Source organism: Artemia sp. Qi Xiang Cuo, chromosome 11 (assembly GCF_049724085.1).
Source record: "Artemia sp. Qi Xiang Cuo chromosome 11, ASM4972408v1, whole genome shotgun sequence".
In the NCBI taxonomy this organism is placed as follows: Eukaryota; Metazoa; Arthropoda; class Branchiopoda; order Anostraca; family Artemiidae; genus Artemia; species Artemia sp. Qi Xiang Cuo.
In genome coordinates, this window is record NC_142804.1 from 66,431,101 (window position 1) to 66,451,131 (window position 20,031).

The window sequence follows — 20,031 nt, forward strand, 5'->3', positions numbered from 1 at the left end:
GGTGTGTAATGTAGTACGCAAATACTGCAAGCAAGAGTGCCATGGAGTAGTTGCAAATGAAGTTTCAAGTGAGATATGTCATGTTTTGCTCATAAGTTAACAATTTAATTTGTGTAAATCATTTTGCTTGTTGAAGTGTAACGATTTAGATTAGAATATTAAGAGCGATTTAACTTGGAGAAATAAACATTGACCCTGGAAATATTCGTCAAATGTTACATGAAAAGGAAAATTTTTTATTACATAACAAAATCTAGACTTCAACGTTGTAGGATCGCATGACAGTGTGCTAACAATTATCTTTATGTTTTTAGCTTTACATATTACAAAAAAAGGTTTCGAATATTTTCAGCTTTTATTATAAACTCAGTACAAAAAAAAATACACATTTAATCCGCATCCATAAACTGATCCTCTTCTCCTGAAAAATAAAACATTAGTTTAGTGAAGTGATAAAAAAGGAGACAGAGACGAGAGAGAGAGAGAGAGAGAGAGAGAGAGAGAGAGAGAGAGAGAGAGAGAGAGAGAGAGAGAGAGAGAGAGAGAGAGAGAGAGAGAGAGAGAGAGAGGAAGAGAAATAGAGAGAGAGAAAAAAGAAAGAGAAGGCGTATATACATATTTTTCAGATGGAAGTGGAGAAGGGACTGAATCTCCAGATGTTTTCGTGGCGACCTACATTTTGACAAACCAACAGTTTGCCATTTTCTATCTAAAAGTCCAGAGGATCAAATATACATTGAATATATTGCTAAAAAAAAAACTGATGTACCAATATTTTCTCGATCCACAGAATGGCATGAACTCGTATCTCCCATATCGAACGACACTTTCATCACCATTGTACTATGGATACTGATCGGTAATAAAAATTATAAACTTTGTGATGATTTTGATGAAAAATTCAACTCCAAAAATGTGTCCGTAGTTTATGTAGCCTATATCCTTTTTTATACAGATGATTCAAGCAGAAAAGTTTTTCCTCTAATTGTCTAATACTTCGTTTTAATTAGCGTGCAGGTGATTGTGATTAAGTCTGAAATTTGATATTGCTCTTGAATCTAGCCGTGACCTTTCATTTTAGGACTTGCTTGTTTTCTTCATAATATATTTTTTCCAGTCGGATGTCTGTTCAGCTCTGACTCTTCATTTTGTATTGAAGATACTATGTTGATCAAAGTATTTCGAAAAGGAGGCATAAAACGAAACACTTTTTTCAAGAATTGGGCTCTAAACCCCATGTTGAGGATTTTAAAAATTAAAAAATCGATTGGGTATGTAAGAATTTCTATTTCCCAACATTTCGACTCTCTGTTAGGTACGTGAAAAGGAAATGGGAACTTCCTGGGAGGGTGTAGAGGGAGGCTTTGAACAGTATGGGATATAGGAGGAGCGTGTGTAGCTGTTTTGGCCTCAGGCGGCTTGGTGCTGCGGTGGGTAGTTAGTAAATCAAAATGAAAGTGCGCCATTAGAATCAACACAGCCAGAAACCCCCCTTAAAAGAATTACAGTCCCCCTCTTGAGAAACAAGGAAAATCACTTTTTCATAAAGGATGCAGTGATGCATGTTCTTTTTTTTTCTTTCCTTTTTTTAGTCACCGCTAATGGAGCGCTGAAACATCATAAAAAGATGCTTAAGAGCTCAACTGAAAGGTAATTGCCATATCTACCTGCTTTGTAAATAACAAAACATGATATTAAAAAAAAATTATAATTTTTGACAAGTTTTAGATACATCTTCTGAAGAGTTTTAAAAATAAAGAGCGATGTGGCATCTATGTATGCCACATCCTAATAAAGAACAAAGCACGTGATCATTACTTACTGATTTTCCCCCGCAAAGAGATAGTTGTTATGTGGATGTGTTTTTTTTATGTAGTAGTAGTTATATAGTAAGTATGACGGCACCAGACCCTTAAGGTCCAAATCGGCAGTGCTGATCTACGTTTCGTTGCCCTTCAGCCAGGAAGTACAATGGGGGGTTGGGGGCCAGGCATTCTGCGCTGTCGCACATCCTTCTTGCTTACCTTCCCTATATTTCTCCATCTACCCATTTAGAGGTGTGTTGACTCTGGCTGAGCTTACAGAGTCACGCCACTGACCCGCGTCCCAAACCAAGTAACTGGCTTCATAAGTTTCCTGTATTATGATTCTCGGCGATGCCGATTCTAATAGTGCACTTTTCGTTTTGATCCAATAACATTTTCGAGGGGTTTCGGGCTATTTTTCTAAATTCCTAAGATTTATTTTCTAGATTCTAATAATATTCTTTTCTAAATAACATTTTACTATTAAGATAAATCAAAAAAATAGTTACCATTCAGGGATCAACCACAAATGTCGATTTTTTTCCCTAATAGACAATTTTTTTTTATTTAAATGCGGTTTAAGATGTTTGTTTACAGTGGGCCTTGGTTCATTTTTACTTAGGTTGCACCTGTTGCTTTACCAAAAAAATGGACCTTCCTGTCCGTATTTGCTCAGGTACGTAAAAGCTTATTCAAGAATTATGCATTCATTGATGACGGTGAAAAAATGGAGCAGAGGGGGGGGGAGGCTGTCCAAATCGATTCATTTGCTGGTATAAGGTCAATTGTTTCATCCGATTTATAGCCGCCTCCAATAAAAAATAACTTATTGCTAGAAGAAAACCATTCTAACATATTGAAGACTGCCGCTCAGGTGCTTTCCAATACATGGCCAGTGACAAGGTCCAAAGTATCCAACTCTCTCGGTAAGCTTTTATTTTGTTTCAACTTAAAAATCTTTATTAGAGAACACCAACTCTACTAACATAGTAGAAGTTTTTTCATTTGTTGCCAAAACTGACATTCACTATACATAAAACTACTTCAAAGGATGAAGAAATGAATGTATACTTTTGTTCATTAAAGATAGCAGAAGCGATAAAAGGATCTGGAATTAGTGCTTAGGGGCAACGATCATGCATAACACACACGTAGTATATTTCTATTAGTAAATATTCCCAGGGCAGCTGCTTTTGAACAATCATACTCAAGAAATCCCACACCCACTCACCCATTCTTTTGAAGGATATTAGCACCTTTGTTAAGGATAATTATAAGATAATTGACCACTCATTATCTGATAAAGCAGTATTGGCTTTCTTGAATTTCTTTATCATTTTTACTTGTAAGTCTTTTTTTTACTTTCAATTATTATTTTATTTCCTCCTCATTTCTAAAAAGACAGTATAATACGTCTGGCTGAAATATTTGCATATTAGGTCTGTAAAATGGGTTAACGACCCCCTATATAGCTGACCAGAGCCATCTATAGGACCATCAATGAAATTTATTGACAGATAAGTGATTTAAATGCAGCAACTGAACCAATATTTCTGTTGAAATTAGATGAAGCAGTTTTAAGTCGGCTTAACAGGATTTCCTGATCAAGCCTAACTCCCATTGGATTCAAGAAACTTTACGAGTGAAAAGTTCAAGGCATTACCATTAGGTTTTACTAATGAAATGTAATGATCTATGTAAGTATTGATACTTGGAAGATTCTCATGTTTTATCATAATCATTTTATTATTCCCAGTTTACCATTAAGGTATGCTAACGAAAATTTTAATTATTTTAGGGTTCGACTATATTCCTTTTTATAAACATGCTCATTTAGAAATAAACTTGCCTCTTTCCCGCTGACCGTTCGGCGCAAGTCCGCCAACGTTGTCACCTTCACCTTGATGTCCTTCATCTTCGTCAGAGCACGAGAAATCTAAAATAGGACTGAATTAGAAACATAGGCCACGTTTTTAGACGTGATGATTTCCTAATTAGGAGTGGAAGAGGGTAGAAGTGAAGCTTAAAAAGTTCATTGTATATGCCTGATTCCAACATTAACACATGTTCAAAGTCTTTTCCGAGATTTTTCTAAGGATACTCAGACCTGATTTTCGAATCGAGAAGTTCGGATAACCGATAAGCTCAACTCTAACTTTAGAACCTTAAATCCTTAAAAATTGTGATAGAGATTTCAATAATGGAATATCAACAGAGAGAGAATTCCAAAGAAAACAATCAGAAGAACTAGAAAAACGGGTATAAGGACCAAAGACAAGTCCCTTTCGCAGTCTTCCGCGAGTTCGTCAGCGGTCTCGCATTCCTCGGACTGTAATTTTCGGGAAACGACTGGGGGTCATTCGCCTGTCATGCCCAAGCAACCACAGATGCTACAAATGGATACTATTTAGAACTGTTTCATACAAATATATACCCCATCCTCTGCTCACTTTAAGTGCAGACTCCTGTGTATCTATGAATTTATATCCTTTTGTTTCATCATCAAATGAATGAATAAAGTACTCTTTTCCAGTGATAATATTAAATTGCAGTATTTATTTTGTTAGAATGGGCCTATCTTATTATAATAACTTCTATTGTTGCAGTCGTTGTTGCTATAGCTGTTACTAGAATTATTAATATTCATGCGTTAATAAAAGGCTTAGGGCTAGTACGCTTCCCACAGCTTATTTGAAGTCACTCATAATGTGTCTTTAAAATTATAAGAAATACAAGAGTTTGAGTAATTGTTGCCAGATGGGGCGCATTTGCGCAACTTTTGAAGCGACTGCACTTTGAATTTTTTAAATCCGTTTTTCAAAGAAAGTCCTTTTGAAAAATGGTGTCTTTGGCCCACTTTCGAAAATCTTAATATTCGTCTGGTTTGGGGGAGGGGCGAGAGGCAATCTTTCTTCTTTTGTGCCTCGTATATTTACATTGTAGCTACCAGCAGTAATATTGAAAGTAATGGTAATTACTATCATTGGTTCAGTAGCACATAGAAATACTTTCTGCTTTGCTTTCTTTGAAGACTTTTTTTAACCCTTGACTACCAATAAACCATTAGTGCACATAGTAGGTCTTAGGGAAGGGGGCATTCGAAGCTGTTTTTTTCTAGTTGGGGGACATCAGAAAGCGCAATTTTATTTCTAATTTTAGACGCACCCAGCATGGTGAAAATAATACATGGAAAAGATAATCCACCGCATCTAAGAAGAGTCTGAAGAGCCCCACCTGGAAAAATTTGAAGAGAATAGGCTAAAATACGCAGAATTTGACACATGTGGGCAACAAATGAACTTTTTTAACACGTCCGACTCCTGAAATATCTCTGACCCCCTTTCCCTTAACTTCAGCTACGCGTGCCTCCAACTGCAATAGGCTATTCACAACTTATAATAGCAAACGGTAAATTGCCAGACAGCAAAACATAGATTTGGTGAAATATGAACTGTTTCTACTACAAGCTAATTTTCCAGTCTCAACTAGCTCCTAATGAACTAAGACGAGAATACTATTTTAGAAGTTCAGAAGGAAATATGGGTTCGATCTATTTGAATCACAACTTCAAGACTCAAAACATTTTTGTATTTTAATTTTCTTCTAAATCTGCCTATCGAATCCATTACAAATATTTTTGCTTTCAAAGTTTACTCACTCATGGAAACTCCTTTTTCACTGAGCATTCTACCGTAGGGGTCAAATACCGCATTTAATACCAACAGACTCATGTGAAAGAGTTAAAATCGTTTTCGCGACTGCAAGCAAGTTTATATACTTCTCTCCCTATATCCCCTCATTCCACACATCATTAATCCTTCCCACCTCTGATGGAATTTTAGATAACTGGACTAGCCTAAAATTGTCTACTTTTAAGTCCTTTTATGTTGAAATGGAAAATTTCCTGGCAACATATAATATATTTTGAGTAGAAATCGGCTTGAAAATCTCATCAGGGCATAGAAATGATGAAGCTTTCAACAACTGCGAAATTTATCTGCTGAGAATCTCCTTTAGATCATAACTTGCTGCCAGGTATTATTGCTTCTGAACATAAATAATCAATTCTGAACATGCATTCCGATTCTGAACATGCATTTTTTTTTCAATATAAGTGACTACTAACCTCCCGTGAAAGATTTTTAACAATGACAAATTCAATCCTGTAATTTATTCGTTTTGGCATCATGTTTGAGGGTTTTAGACTTAAGTAGAAAAACCTAAGTAAGTTTTAACCTAAGTAGAAAAGCAACTTCAAGGACCTAAACTCAATTTTAGGCAAAACTAGGATCATTGATGGATTTTAGAGACTTTGAGATAGCCCTGTTAATTCAGTCATTCCACGAAAGCTTTTTCGAATTTCCTATAGTACTTTCTAGCGCTCAGAGAGCATCGTTTTTTCGCTTTAACTTTCGATAAAACAGTATTGAAATAATGACTGCATATTCAGATGGTAAAACCATGAGATTTCAAAGCTGAATAACTCCCCTTGAAGATGAGTCACCTTTAGCTGCAAATCATCTGTAGGAACATAATGTTTTGCTCGAATACTATTTGAGCTGCTTGCAGCAAACGTTTTGATAGTTTACAAGAGTAAATTTCCATAGTGAGTAAGCTGAGTGAATTAAAGGAAACCAGCTTATCTTTTGGATATAAATCTGCACAATTTTTCATATTAAGGCAGGGTCTCATTTAACCAAAGTTTCATTTAAAATAGGAGTTTGACACAGCAAAACAGCAGAAAAACTAGTAGATCCTTTTTAATTAAGTTATATGGACATACACAGATTTATAGATAGGTACACAAGATTTCAAAAGGGTGAGGCAGATGATTAAAAAACAGCAAACGGAGCACATTTAGGGAAGCACAAAGGATAAGGGAGCACAACCCCCCTAATCCTCCCTACACTGAAAAATATACACAAGTAGATAAAGGGTAAGCACACACCTACGCACAGAGGAAGGAAGACAGAGCAAATCCCCGTAGGATCCCTTGAAAAAACTGTCAGCAACAAAGGTTGAAGGAAAAATATGTTGTTTCTGCTCAAATACTCACATTGAACACCTAATATAGGCATACAACTAAAATGTACTGAGAGCGAAGACAGATATATATGAGGTAGCATTGATAATTACCAGATACAGAGTTGTCAGGATCAGGATGCAGCAATTGACAGTCAGAAAGAGCTTTGTACATTTCCTCCAATCTGTCAGGCTGGTAAGGTACAAAACGAACTTCATTTATAGGGGGATATTCTTCATTGCCACCATCTTCCGGTCGCTCTAAAAGTAAAAGCAATAACAACAAAATAACCAATGCCAAATATACAAATGCATAAACACATGTACCCAACACAAGATGCAGTTATATTTACATTACAAGAGCAGCGTGATTCGTTGCAGCAGTCTTTGCTGACAAACCAATAGCATTGAACTGTCACAGGAGCAACGCTTTGATTTGTTCCCCCGCCACTGATCAAATAACATAGTTGTCAACCCATTAAAACTTAGACTTTTGTCTCGAGAAGAATTTTTTATTGAAAAAATAAGATGATCTCAACATACGTTGTGTTCTTAAAACCGACTTTACTGTCTTTTTCCCAACACCCAATCAATGTTGTTAGCTTCAGAATGCACTATGTATACATGTTAATGGATTATTAATTAGCCCAAACACATAAAAACTAACATAGTCTCTGTTGTTATTTTAAAAATTTCTACATATAGAAGCTAAGACTACATTATTTTGTCTAAAAACATAACACCTATTAATGGTTTCCTATATATTTGATTATAAGAAACAATTTGATTCTATGTCTATCACCACGTAATTAAAACATAAAATACTTTACTAATAATTGTAAAGCTAAACCACTGCACATGATTATCCTCTATAATTGAACGAATGAAAAATTAGTTAATTAGCATAAGTATGTAACCCCATCTCTGAAATGGAACACGCTTTATGATTCTTGTTTACTAGCCACTCTTAATTTTAATATATACTTCAAATATTTCTTTAATGAGAAAAATAAACTCTTAGCAGGAAACATTGAAAAACTTAATATCCTCCTCCCTCCGTCTTCACTCTTGCTTAAAGTATCTGTCTACACTTTTGCAATGTATTTATTCTCGTAGCTTGACACCAAATTTATTACACCAAATTTATTGTTTTTTGTCTTTGACAAATTAATTTATAATTTCGCAAAATTCAATTCAATTAAATGGAAGGGACATACATTGATTCATCTTAAGCAGCTTTACAAACTATGCTAGGTTGAAGCTTTTTAACTGTTGGTTTTCAGTTTCATAGATAGAGAGAATTTTTAGACTGTATTTTATTTTCTGCACTAAAATCATTTTGTATTATAAATCAGCCTGTCAGACAACAGCCACAAAAAAAAAATTATTGCATATACTTTTTATGTGTATTCTCTTTTGCAAGTTTCAGAAAAAAAATTGTTGCCCCCTCCCCAATACAAAATTCGAAGTCTTCCTGCTCTCCCCCCTAATTTCCCCTGAAAGCTTCAACTTAATCCTACAACCATAAAATAAAAAAGGGTATACTTGACAAGACTATTCATTGTAATTTTAATAGCAACAATGGAACAAAACTACATTGGGAGAGAATACTTTCAGATCTCTGGCAAATGGTGTCACATGATTGAGATGAAGCTTGACCTAATGCTATGACTCCCACCATGGTGCACAAGCCCCAAAGAAGGGCCATGGCAATATTTTTGTGGATCATGGACACAGGACACAGAACATGCACCCCATGCACCACAGGACCCCATGGTCACAGAACATGCACCTTTCAGCTGAGTATACTTTAGAGCCTTAATATCGAAAAAAAAAATTCATTTGAATTGCATCATATCCATATGCTTTTAAAGAGCAAAAGAGATACATGGCAGTATTTTGATGACGTCAATAATTATATAAAGGTGTCGTATTCAGAAAAGAGATACCAATTTTAAGCTTCCTTCATGTGAATGCATATTCAACATAAGATGTTGAATAACATAATTTAAGTATCATGAGGGGGGGGGGGGGGAGGGATAAGGATTTTAGAAATGTATTAGTGGGACATGGCTCAAAATCGGTTGAGGACCATTAACTTAATGGATATAGCAAATTATTATGGTAGATAAGCACAACTAAATTGGCTAGCCTATGGTATCCAGCAATGAGCTTAATGGTTTAAAGTGTTATGCAAAAGGAGAAAGGGAAGTTGTTTTTTTGAAAGATTTTGCTTATTGTCCATCATCTAAAACAAAACATGATTATAAAAGCACAATATATCATCAGTTAAAAAAGTTAATTATTCCATTTTTTGAAGGCATAATTATTTTAGTAGTAGTTTTGCACATATGATTCAATTTCTAACCTTATTTTAAGCTGTGTACCAGGAAACAAGTACTCCTTTGGTTTTTTCCTTAACCCTACTTTTATTGGTAACCCTTTATCAAACTTGTGTTACAATATATATATATATATAGATATATACATATATATATATATATATATATTATATATATATATATATATATATATATATATATATATATATATATATATATATATATATATATATATATATATATATATATATATATATATATATATATATATATATATATATATATATATATATATATATATATATAGACCTTTGACACATCTGCTTGTGGACCCTTGCACAACCTATGTTTCTATTTTAACAATTTGCTGCAGGATCAATACTTGGTGGAACTATTGTGAAGAATCATGAGATTATATAATGATCAGACAAAGGTATATATATATATATATATATATATATATATATATATATATATATATATATATATATATATATATATATATATATATATATATATATATATATATATATATACATATATATATATATATATATATACATATATATATATATATATATATATATATATATATATATATATATATATATATATATATATATATATATATATATATATATATATATATATATATATATATATATATATATATATATATATATATATATATATATATATATATGTCTGTGTGTGTATATATAGTTTGATAATATCAAACTGAAAGGAGACTTTGTTGAAGAATGAATGAATGTCATTCAGAAATTTCTTTAAAACATATATGTATTTCTGTTTGTTTTAGGTTCCATGTACTTGGTCATTGTATTATCTGCTACATTTAAGTTTGATTTATTACCTGACTTTATTTTTACTTGTTTAAGGCTTTTATACTGTACTTTACCTTTTTGAAGAAACATTTTTTGACAAAATGTTCTTTAATGATGTAAAAAATAATAATGAAAAATGCATAATATAACCATCATACATACCTATTTCATGAGCTTCATCAATCATTAAATAAAGGCATGGCTTGGGATAAGAGCTAGGATCTCTTGATATTCCATGTAAAGAAATGTTGGCATAATTGAGGGTTAGTCCTTCGTTTGTAGCATTTTGTATCCAGAAGACAGCCCTTTAAATACAAATTAATTAACAAATAACTATCATTTACTCCTGATTTCCACCAAATTCAACACATAAAATTACTAACTTTATTTGCATCTGAAGGAGAAAAGAGTACCTAACCAAAGCAGCAAATAAAAGTAACCATAGTAGTTTTTTTAAACTATTTTCAAGAATTAGTCTAATTTCGTTAGTCTGACAAACAGTACATTTTTATTGATACTTTCTTCCTTTTGAATACATTCCTTTTAAATGCATAGAAAATTAATTGTCAAATCACTAATTGAATAATCAATTCAAAATATTATTTAAGAAGCATAATAAGGCATCAATGTTTTTATGTGCCAATGATATGGAATAAAAAGGAATGTCTTTATGTATAAAAAAACTTGTGAAATCAAATAAAAAGTCCCAAATATGATTATTCTAAGAATTATTTTTTTCTTTCCTGTAATTTTGATTATTAATATGGTTTTCTTTTTTTTTTTGCTGGTTATGTTTTGACAAATAAAATCTCCCAGTTCAAAATATATATCATTTTCTGTAGCCTACAGCACAAATAACATTCAAGCCCCTTAGAGGGTTTAAGAGAGATAGGTGCAATTTTATTAGTAAATTTGTTTGTTTGTTTTTTTTTGTATCTTTTTGTTTGTTGGTGCTTATGAAAAATAAAAACACACTCCTCAAAATTGATATTATGTATAGGCCAAATCAAATTTTGCCCTTAGAGGGTATTTTTTACTGGGGGGGGGGGGAGGGGGGAGATCAGCAGTCTTTTTCACATTTGTGGTACTTTCTGTTTGTTTTAGGTTTGACTTGGTCATTTATGATGAATTTTATTCATTTTAAGGTTGACTTAATTATTTAGTTTAATTTCTATTTTTTTTATACCTATTCATCAATAACTGTATCTCTTACCTTCAGGTTTGACATGATTATTCAGTTTAATTCCTATTAATCTTGGATTTCATTTACTGATTCACAGTAATTTATGTTTTGTTTTCAGTTTGAATAATTAAATTGTTTTTTTTTTTAGGTTTCAATATGGCAGTTTACTTTTTTTTGAAAAACTTCTTTTTTTGGAAAATGTTTTCTAAAATTTATAACTAGAAATAGCCCAATGTCTTCAAAATGAAATGTTAGTATTGTCCCAGCAGAGAGAATTGTTTACATTATTAGCTGTTATTTTCAGAAGCTTGACAATGAAATTTAGATTTAAATAATAAATGTTATGTAGACCTACTTAATATTATGCAGACATGATACTTATTTCTGAGAATCCACTGGATTTCATAGATTTTGTCTGCTTTGAAGGGATATACTCCAGAAAGAATTCAAGCAATTCCTCACATTTTATGAGTAACACCCTTTGTGTAGTGTCACAATAAGCCTAACAGACACAATAAACATACTTTGAAACATAATGAGCCAGCAGCCCAAAGGAATTTGTCCACTTGGTGTATTCCTTAGCATTTAGAAGTGATCTATTAGAAAAGTAATGTATTTGGATCACAAGGTCAGAAAGGGCCTGTCCATAATCAGTTCAAAACCTTTCAGAAAGGCAGCATGAATCATACAACCATTGCAAGAGCCCAGACTGGAAAAGCACTCAGCTACAATGTAGCAGCTTATCTTCTTTATCAAATAAACAACATAGTATTTTGCTGATATTTGGCTTGTCATATTGGCAGAAGTTAAACAGGCATTAGTCAAGTACTGTAGTAAATTTCCTATTAAATCTTCTGCAGTCACTCTGCTGATAAAAACGTCATCCAAACGGCATCAGAATGCTCTTTCAGTCCTCTTGGATCAATACATGAAATACAACAAAAACTAAACTCTTAGGGGTCACATTGATGAGCAACTTGAAAATGGGAGGCCCTTGTTTGTCCTATTATTAAGCAGGCTACTGCATCTCTGTCTCTCCTTAAGCTATTTGGTAAATTTTCATGCCCAAAAGCACATATTCACCACCTTTACATATATTTTATCTATCCATTGCTTGAGTGTGCTTGCCCAGCATGGCATTTTGGCCTTATGGTAGATCAGTCTGATAGGCTAGAAATCATCAAGAAGAGAGCCCCAAGGATTATTTACAGTTGGGATGCCTTACATTCTCCTCCTCAAGGAATTTCACCTCCCAAACTTGGCATCCTGATGTGTTACTCTTTGCACTAATTTTGGGAATAATGGTTCCATTGTAACTGAACCACTGTGCAAATGAACCCCCGTGCAACTGAACCCCCATGCAACTGAACCCTCGTTCTACTGAGCCCCCTTTAACTGAACCCTTGTGCAACTCAACCCCATTTAACTAAACCCCTGTGTAACTGAACCACCATGCAACTGAACCCTTGTATAACTGAACCCTTGTGCAACTCAACCACCATACTTACATTGGGTAAAACACAAGATAGAATCTTTACATGTTCAACCTTGTTGGAATTGTTTGCTTTTTTAAGTCTTTATATAAATTATTGTCAAGATGATTTATAAAAATGCTCTGTTTTGTTGTCACAAAAATAAAGAAAATCAGACATCATAAATTCTTAAATCCAGGTTTATTTCTCTTTTTTATGTCTGTTAATTGGGGTTCCCTTCAACCTGTCACTTTCTATGGGTCTAAGCGTTTTCCCCCCTCCCCCGCGGAATATTTCCCCTCCTGCACCCATGGAAACACTATCACCTGGAAAATACTCCCCTCAAGGAAATTATGGTTTTAAAAATTTAGAAATCTTCTTTGAGTCGTGTTATTTTTTAGTTTAATTGAGAAGTTCTAAGGGAAGCGGAAAAGAGGAATTTGTGTAAATCTCCCCCCCCCCCCATCTATGCAAATATTTTCTTCTCATGGAAAATCCTCCAGAAAACCCCCATGCAAAAATTTCCGTATGTTTCCCAATGACAAATACTATCTGTAAGCAATAGACAAATCAAAAAGCTTAACAAAGGAACTGAAACTATTGCAATGGGGTTATCTGATTGTTTTTTTAGCTAGGAAGAGAGGGAGATACCTCAAAGGGTGCATTTTGATGCTGAAAAATCTCAGCTCTCATTGAGCCTTCAAATAAATACAGAATTAGCACTAAGGGAGAGACAACAGGAGGATGGAGGAAGAAATTGCTTGATAATCCCCAGGCATTTCTGGAAACTTTTGGTTTGATTTTTTTTTCTTAGATGAATCAGGCCTTTCCTGAACATTGAGGAATAAAAATCTTTGCTGAAAACATTGGAACTTTGAGAATGTAGAAAACAAAAAAGTTACTTTTGGTTGTGCTTTCTTTAAATTAACTAAAAAGATTCTTTTGAAAAACAATTTTTCAAAGAAAAGTAAAGAGTCATATACAACCAAAGACTAGCCTAAATAAATTCCTATAATAATTCAAACCCAAAATGATCAGAAATTACTCAAAAAAAAAAGAAAACCAAAAAAAACATAAGTTAAACCAAACAACCATAGGGGCTATAGAGTTACATGCTGAACCCTGTTCTAACAAACCCCCATTTAACACAAGCCTCCTTTAACCCACCCTCATTTAAATCAAATCCTGAACATAAGTCAAGGCCTAAAAATAAGTTTGAACTAAGGCTGATCAAAAGCTCAAAATCTGTTTCTCACTTCATTTGTGGTTTCTAACTTGTATTGCTGATCAGTGTAGCCCCTAAACCCTCTAAATTGAATGAAACTTTCAGGATTGGGCCTATTGCCAAAAGCATGGCCCAATAAAGTGTTTATTTTGGTTTTATTACAAACTATGAACTTTTCATTAGTTCAAAATCCCCCATTCACAGCTTATCCTAAAGGTCTAACTTATTAATGGAAGCTGTTCATGAGATATTGCTATGTTACCCTTGTGAGACAATGCATAATCATAGTCAATTTGATTCAGTTCAATATCCGCCAAAATATTCCTTGACAGCTTCACCTTAATACCCTTAGCTTGAGTAGTAGCAGCAGTTCCTTCATATTTTCAGCACATAATGTTTCATCAAACATTAAAGAGAAAAGAATGGAACAAAGGCTCAACAGATCAAAGGATTTCTTGAACAACAATGAAAGACTTATTTTACTATGTAATCATGCTCATCTGACCATCATATCATGCTGTTGAGATATCTAATATATGCTTCAAAGTCCAAATTTATTTCCACCTTAGCAATTGATCTTTCAATTTAGTCATGTGCATTTCAACTTGGTTTTCCTTCCTAGATACAAGTCCTAGATATTGACGGACACCAATTTGAAGATATATATATATATATATATATATATATATATATATATATATATATATATATATATATATATATATATATATATATATATATATTACATAAAAACCTTTTGTGTGACACCCTTTAGCACAAGTGAAAGTCTTACAACAAATTATTCAACAGGCTTCCTTATCAATACTCATTGTGGGCATTGACCAGTCTTCAGAATATTATCCTTTGCCATCAATTTTTTCAAACCAAAAATAGCTGAATTTACAATTCCCTATTTATAAAGCCTTTAACACTGAAAAAAGCACCAAAAATATCACAAGGTGCAAATATGACTCAGCTGTACCAGAACCTTTGTTAGTGCACCAGATAAGCAGTAAAAAATTGTTTTATCATATAAAGGAAATTAATACATGGTCTTGTAAATATCAAAGGCAAGGTTGCAATTGCCAAAGTAGGAACAGTATAGCAAAACCCAAATCCTGTAATTATTGCATATTTACATCAAGAAACTAAATGGCAGGAATTTAAGCAATTTTCAAATTGTTAGGTTTGTTTGTCTATACATTCAGGGATGATGCTAGAGTTCTTGGATGGACTTCTCACTCTTGTCTCAAAACTCACAATGGTGAAAGAAAGAATCAGACTGAAGAGGAACATGAAAAATTAACTTGGCTTTTCAGAAAATTAAACTTTGAAAACTGATAGAAGTATGCTTATGCATGGCTAAATGCTCAGAATTACAAATGAGAACTGGTTACAAGTATTGTTCTCTTTAAAAAAAACAATTTTAATTTCAACAGCTTTCAAGAGGAATTTTATCAAGATGGACTGGGAAAGCTATTTCAAAACATGTATGGAACTGTTTAAATCCAAAGGGGTATACAGATTGAATTATGGCTAAATAAGGTAGGCCCTATTCAGAAGTTGAGAACTGGTTACCCTAACTCATATGGCTAAAAAAATTAGCAAACCACTAGGACATCAGCTCATCCTTATTTCAAAAAGATGTGTAAATAGGTGAATGAGGATAGCCTTTATGAAGAAGAATGAAACTTCAAGGATTGGATCTAAAGCCCAAATTAGGACCAAGAGCCCTTAATGGGACCCTACATTTTACCAATACCAATACCTTGAATATAGTTTTTAGACTATGTATTAAAGATAAAAAAATAGTTAAAAACTAAGTAGATATTAAGATTAGCTTTTAAATGAGGCCTTAAATGAACTTTTTATGATGGTTTAGTGCCCTGTTAGCAATAAAGAAAAAAAGAGAACATAACGAAAAGAAAAAGGGGATGTATTAGCTACTACCCATGAAAAAATGATTTTCCTTGTTGTTTAAGGTAAGGGGTGTAAGTTTTGTATTTAGTGTTTCCAACAGTGGTGATTCTAATGGTATATTTTTTGTTTTGCAATAATGCCCTAAAGAAATTTAAGGCTCTTTAAATATTGGCTGTTTTTAGTCCCCTTATGGGATGAAAATGCAACTTGCCCTGAAGCAATTATTGAATTTGGAAGGAGCATAATAAAAGCATTTAATGACATAGGCCTGGGCCTATTCAATTTCTTTACCAGGAAAATTTGAAATATGCTATAAATGAATGTTATATTTGGATTCAGAATGAAATTTTGATTCTAAAAGCAGGCCTAGGTTTATGTCTGTTTCTAGGCTACCTTAAATTTCCTTAATTGGAAGATTTACCAAAATCAATGTCTCTACCCTAGCCTTAAACAAACAAGTGAGGAACTAGGTCTTAGTCTTAGAGTCCCTTAAGGACTAAAACAGAAAAAACATTCAAGGGTAGCAATTAATAGACTATAGGCTAGCTTATTTGAATTGTCTTAAAAGGTATATAGGCTAAACAAAAGGGGGGTTTATCGGAGGCTCAATCTTGGTGTGTCAGTTGCAGTGAAGTTTTTCCTGTAGGTAGACCCTTGGGGTTCAGGTTGCAGACCCACAACCAAGCCATCTTTATTTAACAGGCTTGGGACTGTGTCAAGCTCTCCTGATCTCTGCTAGGCAAGGTTTCTTACAAGGTTAACTTGTTGGTAAATTTTTTGCAAATCATATTATTGACTTATGAATAAAGTAAACATACCACTTGATGCCTTTTTTTGTGCTCTTTCCAGATATAAACTTACCTCCCATTTACATCAGAAATATACTTTACCAACCCCCCCCCCCTTAATGTGCAAATATATACCCTGAATTGGTATATATATATAGCAGTGTTGGTAAAAATCATGGTATACCAAATTATTATATTTGAAAAGAGCATAATAAAATTGCATGGAGTGATATGTTTACTTTATTCATCATAAATTACCTTAAATTGCAGCTTGGAGCAAATTTAAGGATTTTCCATCAAGTCAATAATATGATTTGTGAAAAATTTACCAAGCTATTTATCTCCTAGATAGAAAAAAGAAAGAGTACAGAAACTAAGCAATCAAAGCAAAAACACTATTGGATATTTTATCTTAGGCTAGGCATACTTAGGCTAAAATGGATATCCACTCTTTGACTATTGGAAAAAATTAGTTTATAAGCTTATATAGAATGGTACTATCCAATCTCCTTATAATTAAAAACATTTTAGTCATCTAGTTAGAAAATTTGGCCCATCTGTATAGGAAAAATCTAAATTTGCCAACTAGTTGACAATGAATGTTGCCCCAGCAAAACTATTCTTTTCTAACTAGTTGACTAATAACTTCTTCCCAGCAAAACTTAATTTTTCTAAGTAGTTGACTAATAACTTCTCCCCAGCACAACTTAATTTTGTCAACTAGCTGGAATAAAACAATGCCCCAGAAAACAATTCATTTTCCAACTAGTTGACTAATAATAGTTAGAATTTATTCTGACTAGGCCTAGCATAAAATATGTTAATAATATAGGGTTTTTTCAAATTTAATTATCACTATTGTTACTATTGTGTTACAACTTCTGTCTCTCTCCCTGTCTCCCTCTTAATGGGAGATATATTTTGAGTTATATATTGGGCTTTGAAGCCATGGATTTTTTGTTTTGATTCCCAGGATAATTAGTCTTTACCTGGTTCCAAAAGTGAGATTGAATTTGTCAAAGCTTGGAGGGTTATTCATCCTGTCTGTTCCTTCATTTATCTGTCTTTGTTTCTTTTCTGGAGGCATATTTTTGTCTCATTCTTAGAATTTTTAATTAATTTTTCCAACTAGTTGACTAATAACTTCTCCCCAGTAAAACTTAATTTTTCCAACTAGTTGACTAATAACTTCTCCCCAGCAACACTTAAATTTGCCAACTAGTTGACTAATAACTTCTCCCCAGCAAAACTTAATTTTGCCAACTAGCTGGAAACAAACATTGCCCCAGAAAACAATTTAGGCCTATTTTTGAACTAGTTGACAAGAAACTTTTCCCCAGCAATACTTTCTTTATCCAACTAGCTAGAAACAAACTTACCCTATAAACACTTTTGTTAGCCATCTATTTGGCAAGTAACTTTTCCTCTAGTTTTTGGAAAGCATGCTTATAGAAGGAGAAGACTTTCAGTTCTGTGGCTTCAAGACTAGGCCTATTTACTCCTGAATTCAGTTTGTTTGATTTACCTTAGCTGTAAAGCATTTGTTAAAAGCACATACTGCCAATTTTTGTTGGACTGGGAATAGTAGGTTTTTTGTTTTCTCTTTACATCATGTAAAGAGAAAAGAGAAAGGTAAAGAGAAAGGTTTTTTGTTTTCTCTTTTTTTGAAATAACCATTAATTTCTTTTCCCAATAAACTTTTATTTTTAATAAAAACTGAAATGATAGTTACCATTCCTGAATCAGCATCAGATGGAATTTTTTTTCACTAGGCAATTTTTTTCTAACTGCGTTTTTTAACTTTTGGTTACTATGGGCTGTGGTTTGCTCTTTACTAGGCTGCAGCTGCAACCATGATTGGAAAGTACACTTATACAAGGAGTAGACTTTTAGTTCTGTGGCTTCAAGACTATTTACTCCTGAATTCAGTTTGTTTGATTTACCTTAGCTGTAGTGCATTTGTTAAAAGCACATACTGCCAATTTTTGTTGGACCAGGAATAGTATGTTTTTTGTTTTCTCTTTATGTCATGTCATTAGCTAAGAAATTATTCTGAGGAAAAGTTCCTTGCCAAATAGATGGCAAACAAAAGTGTTTATAGGGCATGTTTGTTTCTAGCTAGTTGGATAAAGAAAGTATTGCTGGGGAAAAGTTATTAGTCAACTAGTTGTAAAAGGAAAGTTTTGATGGGGCAACATTTATTGTCAACTAGTTGGCAAATTTAGATTTTTCCTATACAGATGGGCCAAATTTCCAACTAGATGACCAAAATGGTTTTAATTATAAGGAGATTGGATAGTACCATTCTATATAAGCTTATAAACTAATTGTTTCCAATAGTCAAAGGGTGGAGTCCCAGCTGAAATGGCCTAGACAAAACAAATTTTAAAAGCCAAGACCATTCTTACTGTTCAGAAATTATTAAAGTTCCTGCTCCATAATTTGTATCATTGATAACCAGCTCAGTATGACCATCTTTTACTCTTATTCCTTCTTCCTGAGGCATATGAATACTCCCCAACACAGGCATTTTTACTAATTGTTTCTTCTTTTTCTTCATTGGTGATGTGTACCTACAATCAGGGTTGCCACTCGGCCGTTTTTTTGGTGCCGCTTTGGGTGGCAAAATAGTGTCAATTCTGTATAAAAAGTGTCATTTTCCAAAAATTTGACGCTCGCGACGCTTCGCGTCGCTCGCGCTCATTTCAACACGCTTTTTGTATTGAAAATATTGGCCAATCCGCTTCGGTTCATCCCCGCGTGGTTTCCCGTATCTTTAAATTCTCCATCATGGAATGTCGGATCTAATGCCATCTATCAACTATAAAAAAGAAATTTTGATTTTACTTAGTCGGTGCTGATTTCCGGCTTTGCGCAGCACTTCCACTCTTGTCAACTTTCCAGCCCCCCTCCTAAAAACCCGCTACAACACAAATGGTGCTTACTGTATAAAATGATAACTCGTCTCACAGAGTACTTTCTTCTCTTTTTTTCTGAGCAGTCTTTATTCTAAGCGTGAAAAAGGAACGGAAAAAGAAAAGAGGAAAACCCTTCAGTTTTTTTTCTTTTGAGAAAACGGAAAAAAGGGACAGCAATACTCGTCTACATTTAGAGTTTTTCATCCAGTTTTTCCATAAAATAGACTATCTGGATTATTACAGTGCATTCAGGCGCTTGAAACTTTTTTTTTCTCCGAAAATGCTGAAGAGAATGCCACGAACATAGATCGTAGCTATTGATGACCCTATGATAAACACAACTAATACTGGTTCAGACACTAACTCTTTCAAATAATTTATTTGGAAAAACCAGTGAGAAAACAATAAGACAGCTATATCATCTAGTCTATTTATCACAACCTGAATAGAATAAGTTTCACGAAAACTCTCGCCACTCCAAGTAAATTTTTCTTTACGAAGTGTCCTGGGA

The 20,031-nt window shown here is 33.5% G+C and overlaps 1 protein-coding gene across 1 annotated transcript; it reads right to left on the bottom strand.

Annotated features, from left to right (window-relative positions):
* Positions 1-355: 355 nt before the first annotated feature.
* icln (chloride nucleotide-sensitive channel icln) lies at positions 356-19,161 on the bottom strand. The gene is made up of 5 exons (XM_089097356.1): positions 19,011-19,161; positions 10,177-10,319; positions 6,942-7,088; positions 3,655-3,741; positions 356-421 (listed from the first exon to the last, which is right to left on the bottom strand). Exons 1-5 carry the CDS (start codon positions 19,130-19,132, stop codon positions 390-392), a joined length of 531 nt encoding a protein of 176 aa, XP_088953482.1. The 5' UTR covers positions 19,133-19,161; the 3' UTR covers positions 356-389.
* Between the last annotated feature and the right edge of the window lie 870 nt (positions 19,162-20,031).